Source organism: Monodelphis domestica, chromosome 7 (assembly GCF_027887165.1).
Source record: "Monodelphis domestica isolate mMonDom1 chromosome 7, mMonDom1.pri, whole genome shotgun sequence".
Classification (NCBI taxonomy): Eukaryota; Metazoa; Chordata; class Mammalia; order Didelphimorphia; family Didelphidae; genus Monodelphis; species Monodelphis domestica.
In genome coordinates this window covers 125,976,615-125,990,570 of record NC_077233.1, presented here as the reverse complement: position 1 = coordinate 125,990,570, position 13,956 = coordinate 125,976,615, and the positions used below count along the sequence as shown (strand labels likewise).

General features: G+C 34.2%; 1 protein-coding gene across 14 annotated transcripts in view; it reads left to right on the top strand.

Moving 5' to 3' along the window:
- The window catches only part of KDM4C (lysine demethylase 4C), a 469,399-nt gene that overhangs the window by 199,875 nt on the left and 255,568 nt on the right, over positions 1 to 13,956 (top strand). For all 14 annotated transcript variants that reach the window (XR_001623634.2, XM_016424248.2, XM_007499560.3 and 11 more), the window contains 3 exons: positions 3,837 to 4,027; positions 6,005 to 6,243; positions 8,496 to 8,854. Coding sequence is in view for 13 of the 14 variants with exons in the window: in XM_016424248.2 (XP_016279734.1) it covers positions 3,837 to 4,027; positions 6,005 to 6,243; positions 8,496 to 8,854 (789 nt within the window). In the remaining variant the exon portion in view is untranslated. The remainder of the gene's footprint in view (positions 1 to 3,836; positions 4,028 to 6,004; positions 6,244 to 8,495; positions 8,855 to 13,956) is intronic.

Genomic DNA, 13,956 nt, shown 5'->3' with positions numbered 1-13,956 from the left:
TTCTTTTCTGCTTCGCTAATTCTACTTTGTAAAGTGTTGTTTTCCTCAGTGAATTTTTGTGCCTCTTTTTCCCCAAAGGGCCAATTCTATCTTCCAAGAAAGTTTTCTACTCAGTTCATTTTTGTATATCTTTTCCCATTTGGCTAGTTCTCCCTTTCAAGGCAGTCTCTTTGAATTTTTGTCTCTTTTTACTAGTTGACCTTTTTTTTAAGGTATTTATTTATTCAGGTGTGTGTGTGTGTGTGTGTGTGTGTGTGTGTGTGTGTGTGTCTGTCTGTCTGTCTCCTTTAACAAATGATTTCCCTGTATCATTGATTTCATTTCCCATTTTTCCTTCTACCTCTCATTTGATTTTCAAAATCCTTTTTATGCTCTTCTCTTAATTCTTTTTTGTGATTTGAGCAATTAACATTTTTCTTAGAGGCTTTACATAGCAAATTGTTTAAGTCTACCCTGTCACTAAAATAACTTTCTATGTTAAGTTTCTTTCTGTCTTTTTTTTTTTTGCTAATTTTCCTGCCTTTTTCTTTTAGTTTAAAACACTTAAACTTGGACTCTGTAATTGTGTTGAAGGGAGCCTTTCTTCAAGTTTCAGGTTCTTTGTGCAACTGTCTTCAGAGCCTGCACTGGTGACCCATAGGTTCTATGATATATAGGGATTTGTGTTTAATATCATCCCATTCTGTGCTCAACTCTGTTAGTAATCAGAATCACTCTTTTACTCTTTAAAACTATGATCATCGTCCTTTGCTACCCTGTGGCTATGAATCCTGGTGTATGTTAATGCTTCCCCTCACACCTTGACAGCTTCCCAAACCTGCAACCTGGTGCTGAGTATGAATAATGTGACAAGAGTCTTACACCCAGTGACAGCAAAGGGACCCTTTTCTGCTCATGAGAAGTTGTTGAGGACCCCTCCATCCCCATCCCCACCCCTCCTGCTGAGAGTTCTATGAGCCTTTGCTACTGCCTTAGGTGTATCCAAGTTCTATTGTTCGGTTGGGGCCTGCCTTGTTGTACTATGCTCATTTAATTACTTCAACTTCCGATTAACCTTTCATATTAAAAATATATTCTGTTGGCATTTAAAAGTTCCTTATGACCTGACTTCTTCCATTTTCTTGTTATACTCTTTTTCCTTAGCCTATGTTTTGACTATATTGGTCTACTTGATATTCTTCATAGAAAATGCTCTCTTATTATCTCCTTTCCTTTGCAGCAGCTGTACCCCAAGATTTGCATCTGATATTTTGTTACCTCCATCTTTGTGAATCCCAGTTTCCTGCAAGATTTGGTTCTGTCTCTCATAAGCTTATCTTATTTCTATCAAAATAGTTTCTTTGTACCACACCCTAATTAGTGTCATGCCAAAAGATTTTGTGGTGGGGACTGATTAAGTACTTCATATAACATGAAATAGCTGATGATACACTAGTTAGGAATGGTGGGCATGAATTTGGAACTATGCCCAAAGGGCACTAAAAGACTATCTGCCCTTTGATCCAGCCATAGCACTGTTGAGTTTGTACCCGAAGAGATAATAAGGAAAAAGACATGTACAAGAATATTCATAGCTGTGCTTTTTGTGGTGTCAAAAAATTGGAAAATGAGGGGATGCCCTTAAATTGGGGAATGGTTGAACAAATTATGGTATATGTTGGTGATGGAATACTATTGTGCTCAAAGGAATAATAAAGTGGAGGAATTTCATGGGGACTGGAACGACCTCCAGGAATTGATGCAGAGTGAGAGGAGCAGAACCAGGAGAACCTAGTGGTATAATCAAATGTAATGGACTTCTCTACTGGGAGGAATGCAGTGATCCAGAACAATTTGGAAGGACTTTTGAGAAAGAACACTATCCGCATTCAGAGGAAGAACTGTGGGAAAAGAAACACAGAAGAAAAAGAACTGGTTGATCCGCATGGGTCGATGGGGATATGACTGGGGATATAGACTCTAAATGATCACCCTAGTGCAAATATTAATAATATAGAAATAGGTCTTGATCAGTGAAACTTGTTAAACTTGTTAAATTGCAGGTCAGATATGGGATGGCGTAGGGGTAGGGTGGGAAAGAACATGAGTCTTGTAACTGTGGAAAAATATTCTAAATCATCTAATTAAATTAAAAAAAGAAATAATGCTGAGCAAGCAGTCAAGAAACTTGAGTTCAAATTTGGCCTTAGATACTTACTAAAGTTGTGAGATTCTTGAATGTGGGATGACAATAGGTACCCCTGGGGTTATTGTGAGGAGTAAGTGAGATAATAATGCCTGGTGTATTTTTATTCACTTCTTTTTAGTTGTGTTGGACATTTCAGAACCCTCTTTGGATTTTTTCCCCCAAAATACTAGAATCGTTTTTTTTTTAAAGAAACTTTACTTTTCATCTTTAAATAAATATTGCATATTATATATTTGTTCAAAGGCAGCAGAGTGATACGGGACAGGCAATGGGGGTTCAGTGATTTGCCCAGGGACACACAGCTAGGAAGTATCTGAAGCCAGATTTAAACCCAGGATCTCCCGTTTCCTGGCCTGGTTCTTAACCCACTGAGCCATCTTGCTGCCCCTGATACTGGAATATTTTGTCATTTTTTCTTGTTGTTCATTTTCCAGATGACAAAACTGAGGGAGATAGGCTTAAGTGACTTGTCCAGAATCACATAGCTAGTATATATCTTGAAGTCAGATTTCTCCTCAAGAAGATAAGTCTTTCTGGCCTGAGGCCTTGCATTTCATCCATTTTGCCACTATGCTTCCCACATGGCACAATACTGTAAAATTGCTAGCTATTATTGTCATCACAATCATTTCCCTGATAGGCAAAGTGGGCTATAATTTGTTTCATATATGTGTCATTTTTCCTCCTGTATTTGTGACTGATCAGTGCTCCTCTAAATTTATAATGAAATTGCCATTTAGGTTTACCCTGGAATATTCCTAGTTTACCTTTTTGGACAACTGAGCATCTCCTGCAGAAGTCCTTTCTTGAAGCCTCTCTTGCTATTGGCAGTATCCTTTACTATCCTTCTTAAAATTATTTTTTTTACTACTTTGCAAATAGATGTGTACTTGCTGTATATTTACATACTGAGACCAGGAATTGTTTCATTGTTGTATTTTTTTCACCCACATTTTAATAGAATGTCCTGTATATCATAACCATAGAGGGGAAAATTCTCTCGTATTTTTTATCTGAGAACTTTTTGGTGTGGAGTGGAGGTTGGACTGTTCAAAATTGTCTAGCAGTGTTTTATTAATGAGGCCTTATTACTTAAAAATAATTAAAAATTCCGTAATTCTGATCTCCCGTTTCTTGAAGACTAAAAAATGTTCTTCTGTTAGGGAAAAGTGTTGTTTACACTTCAGTTAATTCCTGCATTCACACTGATCTTTTTTCTTTTGTCCCAGTCATATACATTTTTGCTTTATATATCTATCTTTCATAGTAGGATAAAAATCAAGCTCGTATAAAGAGTTTATCACTGTAAGACAGGCCAATTTTTTAAATTCGTTCTCCCATTTCTGGTAAATTTTTGGTATCAAATTCACAGTGACATTTTTGGATAGTTATACTTTTTTTGTTGTTGTTGAATATATTCCTCTTTTCCAATATGTCTGATTTAGCATAAGGCCTTCACAGTAACCTTCCTTTGAAATGTTCTTAACTGAAAACTAAATGTTTTAAATGTAAATCATTATGAGTAGTTATGTAGTCACTAAATAATTATTTGGTATGTTTTAGTTATTTCTGAAAAGTTAACCTTTATTTAATTTCAGAAATGCTTTAGAATTTTCGAATATCATTTGTCTTGTATTTTGTCTTAAAGTGCACCTGCAGGAAAGATATGGTGAAAATTTCAATGGATATTTTTGTGAAGAAATTTCAGCCAGACAGGTATCATCTTTGGAAACAAGGCAAGGATATATATACCATCGATCACACACAGCCCACTCCAGAATCGACACCAGAAGTAAAATTGTGGATGCAAAGGAAGAAAATTAGAAAGCCATCCAGAAGGTAATTATTTTCCTCCCACCTATTTATTAATTTTTGTCTTGCAGAAAACAACACTTCATTTAAAATTCCTTTCTCAATGTTTGTTCCATTTTTAAAAAAATTTCACCTTTGTTCATATTTGAATGAAAATTTGACAAATAATTTTTAATTCTTAATGATTGTAATAAATATAAATGGTATATTATTTTCAAATTACCTTTTTTAAGTGGTACACACAGTGCAGAGAATATTATTCTCACATTTAGTCAGTTCTATTTAAGGCATTTGTTTCTAGGGCACTATTGTTCATCACCATTTCAATCCATCTTTTTACCCAATAGATTTCTTCTTTTGTTATAGCTAGATAGCAGTTTTTTCTATAGAGTGTTGATAAAACAACAATAAAAATATTTTTGTGTACGCAAATCTCATTTCATCCCAATTTGCAGCCTAGACTACCAAGGTACTGATGGACTTATTCCTTCCCTCTTACAATTGACAAAATTATTAACTTTGGAAAAAAATTACTCATTGTAATGAGAAAACTGCATTGTAAAGGAGGTTGAACCCTGCATAGCCTTCATATTTCTGGTGATTTTTTTGGCAATGGTTTTTTCTTAAACTGTAGTGTTTCCCCAAATCTCTGGGAATTAGAGCCCAAAATGTCTGAGGCCATTCAGTAATTAGAATTGGATATAAATAGGCTCAGTAGCTTTACAAACTATACACTGAAAGTAGCTATAGTGGGTTGAATTCTTATTTGAGGATTGTCATGATCTTCAGAACTACCGTTTGAGTTACCCAGGGTCTTTTATACTGGTAATTTATGCTTTCTTTAGGTATTTTTAATAGAGGGTTAAGGAGTCAGAGGTTCTACCCACTCCTCTATCTCAGCACAAAGAGACATGAAATGAAGTTATTTGAAGCTTTAAGTGAATTATGTGTCATAAAATTTACATTATTATCAAGTTGTGTATTTTGAGTCTTAGTATTTATGTTTTGGACCACATTGTGAAATTTATTTTTGAATGAGTAGTTTTTTTTTTAAGTCCTTAAGAAAATGCTTAGTGGTTTTTTGTATGGAGATTCATGAGGACATTGTGAACTTTCTTGGGAATAAAACATCTGGACTTTCTTGGGAGTAAAACAAGTTTGGCCATGCACTTTAGAGAATAGTACTCAGAATTCTCCATGAACTTTTAGACATTTCCAAAATCGCTGCTATGGACAAATTTTCTGTTTTTTAGGTGGGCTTATATCCATCTCAGAAATCTGAGCAGAGAAACTGCCTCAATGCTCATATTGAGACTTGCCTTCCCTTTCTCTCCTCTTCTTTCTTCCTCTTTCCTTTCATTTCCTTTCTAGTAAGTGGTTGTCAGGGTGCTTTAGAGCTTAGTCCTCTGACATTTTTTTCTACCTTGGCAGAAATCATGCAAGTATAGTTTATATATATATATATATATATATATATGGGCCTACAAGAGTCTCTGATATTATGTCTTTTTGTTATTACTTTGTGCTTCATTCTCTGTACATGAGAGTAGAATTTACATGATCATCTCCACACTGAGACAAAGACTGTTAATTTTTTCAAGCTGGAGATTGGGTTATGTCTTTCTTTTAGAATACTTCAAGGTCCAGTTCTTTTACTTACCTCTTCCATATAGGCATTTTAGAAATATATGTTGATTTAGAATTTGCCTGTAGCTCTTATTCTAATGATGAATTTTGATACTGGTTAATAAGTCACTGGAGGTTGCTTTAGCTTTATTATTTCCTATCTTTTTAATAAGAAAATTAAAGGGGGAACCTAATCAGTTACTTGATCTCTCACTTAATAAACTGCATACTCTTATCAGCACAAAAAATGGAAAAAAATTCAGATTTTTTTTTCTTTTTGGTACTTTAAGTAGTTGAAAGTGATATTTAAATTGGTAGACATTTTATCTTATCCACCACAGCCCCATTCTGCTTTGACAGCAATATCTCTTATAACAGCCTCCAGCACACAAGATCTCGATCTAAAAAACTTAAAACTCCAGAGGATGAAAAAATATCAGCTATGGTAATTGGTGCAGAAGTTGTAGCCACTGAATCAACTACAGATGATTTCAAGGTCAATGAAAAGCCAGTAGAAAAAAAAGGGTTGGTGAACACTGGAATATCTTCTGGGGAAGAGACCACCATTAAAGGAATGCAGGTTGATCAGAGTTTATCAGATAATGTTAAAGTCTCAGGTGAGATTAAGACTGTATTTTACTTACAACTTAAAAACTGTTGATTATTTAATTCCATCATTCTATGGATGAACAGATAGATATTGTAGTATTGTAAATAGAATATATAATAAACTCAAATTTGAAGTTTTAGGAGATACTTTATAAACATACATGGGAAATGAAATCTATACTTAAGAGAATAGTGAACTTCAAAAAATAAAATTGGGAGCAAAATTAGGAATGATGCTTTATTATTTCACACTTCTTTCAATTTATTAATCTCAGTTTTTATTGCTTCCATATTTTATTACGATATTATTTATATTTTTAGGGAGATATTTTGGCTGATTATTTAACAAGAAAAGGCTTATACACAGATTTTCTTATGAATACAATGGAATAGAATTTGAAATGTAAATTATTTTTAAAAATCTGTGATTTTATTGGTTTGCATTTGTCTTATATATACATCCCAATCAGCTGATGAAGTCTCCAGGTGTAACGACTTTTCGTGCCAGTGGACCCAGGCTTCCAACGCTGAGAGAGTGGGACTGTCTCTGTGCATCGACTTTTCCACTTAAATCTCTTTCACACACAAGTGTCTTTGTGCACACTCATTTATCATAGATGAAAAAGCACAAAGACAATCGTCCTCGGTTACCGAGAGACTACTACTACTACTACTACATCCCAATCTTTTGTTCCTTAATAGAGAACTTTTCTGAGTTTTTATAGCCAGTCTATACCACATCTTGTAGTCCACATTTTTCTGATAAGGCTTAAATGAAAAATAAAGTGTAACAAATTACACAAATTCTTTTTTAAAGCAGATTATATTATCCACGTACTTAGAATTATTTGGTTTCCCTGTAGACAACCTTCTTTAGCTGTTGGGAAAATATTGGTCTTCTTTTTTATAATTGTCTTTTAATAGAGATACATTCTTTTTCTTTGTCCAAATTTTGTAATTCATTAAATTTCATTCTGAACATAATTAAAGAATATAGGCAAATGCTAACCTTAATTTCATGTAGTTTTGGTAATTGCAAATTGCTAGTACAATCAACCCCACAAAACTCAGTTTTTTCCTTACTTTCCCTTTAACATAATTATCATTACATATAATTATTGTCTTATGGAACTTTACGGGGTGTAAAGTGTTTTTTTTTCCCCTTCCCACCTTGTGAGTTAGATAGTCTATGTATCTTCATTTAAAAAGTATTGAGGTTTAGCCAGTGATAGTTATTTTTCTGGCATATATCAGAGCCTGTATTCCCCATTTAAGAATAATATTTTTTAGGCTTTAATCACTTATCAGGGCATGAGAGCCCTCTTTTATTTTTTTTAAACCTGCTTATTAACAGGCCCAATCTCCTCTTAGAGAACTATTTATTTAAAAAGAAGAAATCATTATTTGGAATATAACATTTTAAACAATTTGTGATTTTTTTAATTACTGAAGAACTAATATTGGATGACCTGAACCACTATTATCTAAGTTATGCCCATATCAGAAGCAAATGTTTTTATTACTCTGTCAGAATTGATTGACTTTGCAACCTTGTGCCTTTATCCTTCTTGTTCTGTTTCCATCTTCTATGCTGAGTAGTTTTTTGTTAGTTCTTCAGGTATGTGATTGGGGAAAAAATTTGGCTATGGGTCTCTATGTCCTATTAATGTGTAAAATTATAAATTGTTACTGGGACAGCTTTGAAGATCCAACATCTATCAGAACCTCATATGCCATACTATTTTTTTAAATATAATATTAATTTATTATTCCCCTCTCTTTTCAGATCCTAACATCTTTTATCAACATTAAAGACAAATGATGAAAGTATTTTATTTATCTTAGATGTGTAGATTTCTTGCCTACTCAAACCTGTAAAGATTGAGGACTTCTTTATTGGGGACAAAATCAATCCACAAAAATTAATATCATCACTATTGATTTTAGATTTCTTAATGACTTTTATGAAAACCCTTAAGTACATTTTCTTCATTTTTAACTTAAAGCACATTTTATAATTTAACGATAAAAGTGCAATAGTGTTAGAATATCGTGCTATTTCTTTAATTTCTCATTGGATAAAAACTAATTTTTCCATCTTTTCATCTATCTTTTAACAAGTATTTTTACTGCAATCATTGATATTAATAAACTGAGACCATTTATTAAATTGATATTAATTTGGTAAAAGAATAATAATGCTATGTGATAATAATGTAATATAAACTTTATTAATACTCCATGTTTTCTTTATCTCCAGGAAGCAATGGCGTCAGCACATCTTTCCACTCTGATTCTATAGAGCAGGAAATAAAATGTGAGAAAGACAAAGTGGATAGTAGTATTCCTTCTTCTGATCTCATGGAATCTTCTGCCTCTATGCCTCTTGCTGCTGAATGTATAATAGAAGACAATTTAAAGTCTGAGAGTGATTGTGTTTCAAGACCTAAGTCATGTGATTCTGTCTCTTCTGAAGCTGAGATTCTGGAAAAAGAAGAAAATAGTAGTATTTCCACAGAGGAAGATGACAGTGATCTTGAAAGCAGTGAGAGTGTCCTAGAACCTGGAGAAATCCCAGCTAAAACTAAGGGAGAACGAAATGACTTCAAAATTCCAAGTGTACGTGGAAAATCTCTGCATTTACTTTTATTTATAATCTAGTGAGATACAGAAATATTATGAAGTCCATTTTTGTCAAATATATTTTTCTGGTTTTCAAATAATGGGATTTTCCATTTGCAGTTTCAGAGGATATTAATTATATTTCCATCAATATATTGTTCGGATTAGCACTGATTTGTGCTCACAAAATTAGAAATATATTCTAATTTTGATCATTTTATTTTATAAATTTTTTCTTAATTTTATTTTTAATACCAAATATCTATCCAGTGCATTTTGTATATTTTGTTAGGCATTTGTCCCTTGAACACTTTCCACAAAAGGATAAGACTGAGAATATTTTAAGTTAAAAAACTGTACTGTCAATTCAACTCTTGCTCTGCTCTCAGTGTATGCAGCCCTTATTTTCAATTTGGCCTCTAGGTAAAGCAACCCATTGTTGTTGGTACTACTAACAAGTTATTTTTCATTTTATAAAAGTGCAAAGTTCTCATTTAAAAAAAAAAGTTTATTTAATTTAGAATATTTTTCCATGGTTACATGAATCATGTTCTTTCTCTCCTCTCCTCCCACCCACCTCTTGTAGCCAATGAGTAATTTCACTGGGTTTTACATGTATCATTGATCAAGACCTATTTCCATGTTATTAGTGCTTGGACTAGCGTGATTGTTTAGAGACTACATCCTGATTCATATTTCCCTCAACCCATGTGATCAAGCAGTTGCTTTTCTTCTGTGTTTCTACTCCCACAGTTCTTTTTCTGGATGTTGATAGCATTCTTTCTCATAAGTCCCTCAGAAATGTCTTAGATTATTGCATTATTGCTAGTAGAGTAGTCTATTATATTTGACTGTGCCACAGTGTATCAGTCTCTATGTAAAATGTTCTCCTGGTTCCGCTCCTTTCACTCTGCATCAGTTTCTGGAGGTCATTCCAATTCACGTAGAATTCCAGATTATTATTCCTTTGAGCACAATAATATTCCATCACCAACATATACCACAATTTGTTCAGCCATTCCACAATTGAAGGGCATCCCCTCATTTTCCAATTTTTTGCCACCACAAAGAGCACAGCTATGAATATTCTTGTACAAATCTTTTCCCTTATTATCTCTTTGGGGTACAAACCCAGCTGTGGTATGCCTGGTTCAAAGGGCAGACAGTCTTTTAGCGCCCTTTTGGGCATAGTTCCAAATTGTCTTTCATACTGGTTGGATCAGTTCATGACTCCATCAGCAATGCATTAGTGTCCCAAGTTTGCGACATCAAATCCAACATTTATTACTTTGCTGCCATATTAGTCAGTGTTTTAGGTGTGTGGTGGTACCTGAGAGTTGTTTTGATTTTTATTTCTCTGATTTATAAGAGATTTAGAACACTTTTTCATGTGCTTATTCATAGTTTTGATTTCTTTATCTGGAAATTGCCTATTTATGTCCCTTGACCATTTATCATTTTTATGAGGAGGAAACTCAGATTTATTGTTACTTGTCTTTCTATTGTTATAGTACTTTCTATCTGTGACGTTAGGCCAGACTCTTAATATCTTTATATTTCTGCTCCTGCTGTTGTGGCATTAGAATTACTGTACTTGCACTTCCCTCATAGGGATTTTGTGGGGAAAGTGCCCTGCAATCCCTAAGGTCCTAGAATAATGTGGTCTTCATTTCATGCTCTCTAAAGGGTTTACTTTTTTCCTCCTGCCAGAATTATTTATTATTTAATATTTCTCATTTTATAATAGTATTTCTGGGTTTACTGCCCTAGATGTTTGTTTCTGATGAAGTTATCAGATGAAATGTAGAAGTCATGAGAGAGGGCAGTAAGTTGAATTGAGGGAATAGTTATTCATTAATTCTGGCAATTCGTAACTATTGCATGCCTCTGAGTCAGCTTAGGTACACTTTTCGATTCCTTCTCAACTTGTAAATTCTCTAAGTACTTAAGCTTTAAAAAATATTTCTTTTTAAATAAGAATGTTTGTGAATTGACAGTGTAATGCATTGGAATCATAGGTGTGGAAACTCAAAATCATCTTAGAAATCAGTCAAAAACATCTCATTTAATAAATAAGGAATATAGAGGGTATTACTAAAAGCCTCACATCTAGTAAATCGTTTGGCCAGATTCTGAACCCAAGTATTATGTAACTTTAATTAAGTGCTCTTTTTATCTATACCACAATCACAGTTTAGAACTATCGGGGGACAGCTTAGAGCTGTCCGAGAAGTCGCAAGAAAGAAAGATTGGAACATTATCAAAGAGGGATAATGAACGTTTATAGTAAGCAGAACACCAGATTTAAAACTCTTCTCGAGAGACACAACCTATCCTTCCCAAGCCTCCCTTGAGTATTAACAGGGGAGTTAACCTGTTCCTAGGAGATCTTGGAACTATTTGCCGATCTTTGTCCTTTAAAAAGACAGGAATAGAATTACCCATTACTGCTAAAAGATAAACTAAAAAGCGAAAGAAAGAGAGAGAGACAAAGTTGGGGAACAGAGGAGGCCCGCCAATGCAGCAATCTTTTTCTCTGTTCGATCCCTTGCCCACCTGAGCTGCAGTCTCACGGCAGAGGCCGTTAACTCTTCGTCATCCTATGACCAGCAAAGGAATCGGGGTTACGACGACATATGTCCCTGTTTGTGCGCCATTTTTGTAAGGTTCATCTCCAGAGTCAACCAGCCCTGTGTAACCTTACTTGGGGTAACGAAATGAAGAGTAATGAATGGACACTATATGAAATGCATAGCGACAAAGTTTATTGGATTCAGACAAAGCATATATAGGTTAAGACCCACAGGAAGATATGATGTTACCGCCCAGCAACAGCAGGAACCAATAATTGGGCAGATTCATAGGAATTCATGACGTTACCTGCCAGTCACAAGGAGGAACTGAGAGGATTCCAAACAAGGGCAGAGAAACAAGTTTCCCACAGTCTCTCACAGTTTCTCACAGCCATTATCAATCCTCCCTCTGCTGACTATTCCTACCTTGCAGTTTCTCACAAACCTTATCAAACCTCCCTCTGCTGACTATTCCAACCTTGAGCATGCAGCTGGGCAGGTCGTACACAGTTCAACCCACGACCTTGACTATGCAGCCCAAGCAGGGAAAAGAAGAGGTCTCCTGCCTTTACGGCAATGCCTCGACTACAGTTTATCTAATATTCCAGATACTTTACTAGTCACTAAGGTACAAAGACAAAAACTAAAAAGTTCCCGTGTAAAAGATTTTATTAGATATTCATCATCATTGCTGGAATGTACACAATCTGTACACATTGTGGAAACCAAGTGAATGAAGAATCCATATTTTTCAGACTGTAGTACTCTCTTTAATGTGTACACTATAGATTTGGTTAATCAGTACTTTTATTTTGGGTAATTCCTGTGAATTTATGAGAAGATGGCTTCATACTTCATATGGAAGAATAGAGTCTGCTGGGCAGGTTTAGGGAAAATTTTCAGTGCTTTTAATGACTCCAATTTTCTTTTGTGAAAGAAGAATTTTTTTAAACACTATTTTTCCATTTTTGCTATCTGTCTTTAACTTACAGAATATAAGTCTCCTAAAAATTAATGTTGAACTATAATCTGAAGAAATGGGTGGTGAGTTTGAGTAAAATACATTACCAACTAAGAATTGTATAGGAGAATCAATGTAAAGGATGCTGTAAGAGATGTAAGAGTGGAACATTAATGCTACCGAAAAAGAGTGAGGGCTATCTTAGCCTTTATATTCTGTTGTTTTCCATGCCAGCGAGAGGATGACATCCTTAATGCTTTGGGTCAGTCGTCTAGGCATGTTTTATGCAAAGCAATGGGCAAAAGTCACTAATAATCAAGAGTTTTGATAGGTTGTAATCTGCATCTTTGGCGGAAATAGTGTTAATTGCATCATCTAGTGAAGTACTGAATTTTCATTTTTATAAAAATATAATTACATTAAAATAGGTAATATTGTCAAATGTTTTCCAGATATTATATTTGAAGTTATTTTAGAACAATTTTTAAGTAAATATATAAATATAGTTTGGTATTTCATTTTTAAGTTTTAATCATTTTTGTTGTCCTTTATTCTGAGATTTTTATTAGAGAGCTTTAATTTATACTTAAAAGCTATTTCACTTTTTTTTAGGTTATTTGAATAATTTCTATTCCTGTCCTCTTTTTTCACTTTTGGTAAATTTGATGAAATTATTCTCCCATATAGCTATTTTCCCCCATACCATGTTTTTGACAGAAGAAGAAAGGAAATAAAGTATTATGTGCCTTCCTGATGACAACCTTTCTATTCGGAAAGAAGAGATTCACTGCTTTCCTCCCTTTTAACATTGAAACCAGTATTGAGTCTAAAACAGAAAGGGAAAATTGAAAAGCAAAAAGTAAAATCTCTTCCCCAATCCCCTTAGTTGTTTCTTTCTTGTCTAGAACTAATAAGGAGTCAGCAGTTCATCTTAGTGTAATCTTTTTTTAAGTTCAAGTCAAAACTCAAATATAAAACCTCTCAGAAAATATTTTATCCTCTTCACCAAATACTGTAAAACAAAACTAAGGTTCTGGAAAATGTATTTCATTTCTCGTTCTTGTTAATTAATTAGTTTTCCTATCTATTTCAGTATGGTATAGATCAGTGTGGTGAACCTTTTAGAGTCCTTGTGTTGTGCAGATTTGCAAGGGAAAAAGTGTTCCCATTGGGCTGCTGGGCAGAGGGGCAGTTGAAGTGAAAAAATATCCTCAGATGGGGGTAGAGGGGGAAAAGGGATCAGCTTGACTAAGTTCCTCTGTCTTTCTAGTAATGAATTCTGGCAGGTGACGTGTGTGTCCATAGAGAGGGCTCTACATCTTTTTTCTGGCATGTGTGGCACAGGTTTGCCATCATAGGTATAAATATTTGGATAGGAAACAGGTTTCCAAGAAATTTTTTATCCCCAGGATAAAGATGAAGAGATATCACAACATTGTCTCTTACTCAGTGAGAAATAGGTATTTCACACGGTTTTTTGGGTCTAATTTCATTTGAAAAAATATTCAAAACTCTAAATGTACATATTTTTATGCTTTGATTAGAACTTTGAGAAATTGTGATCT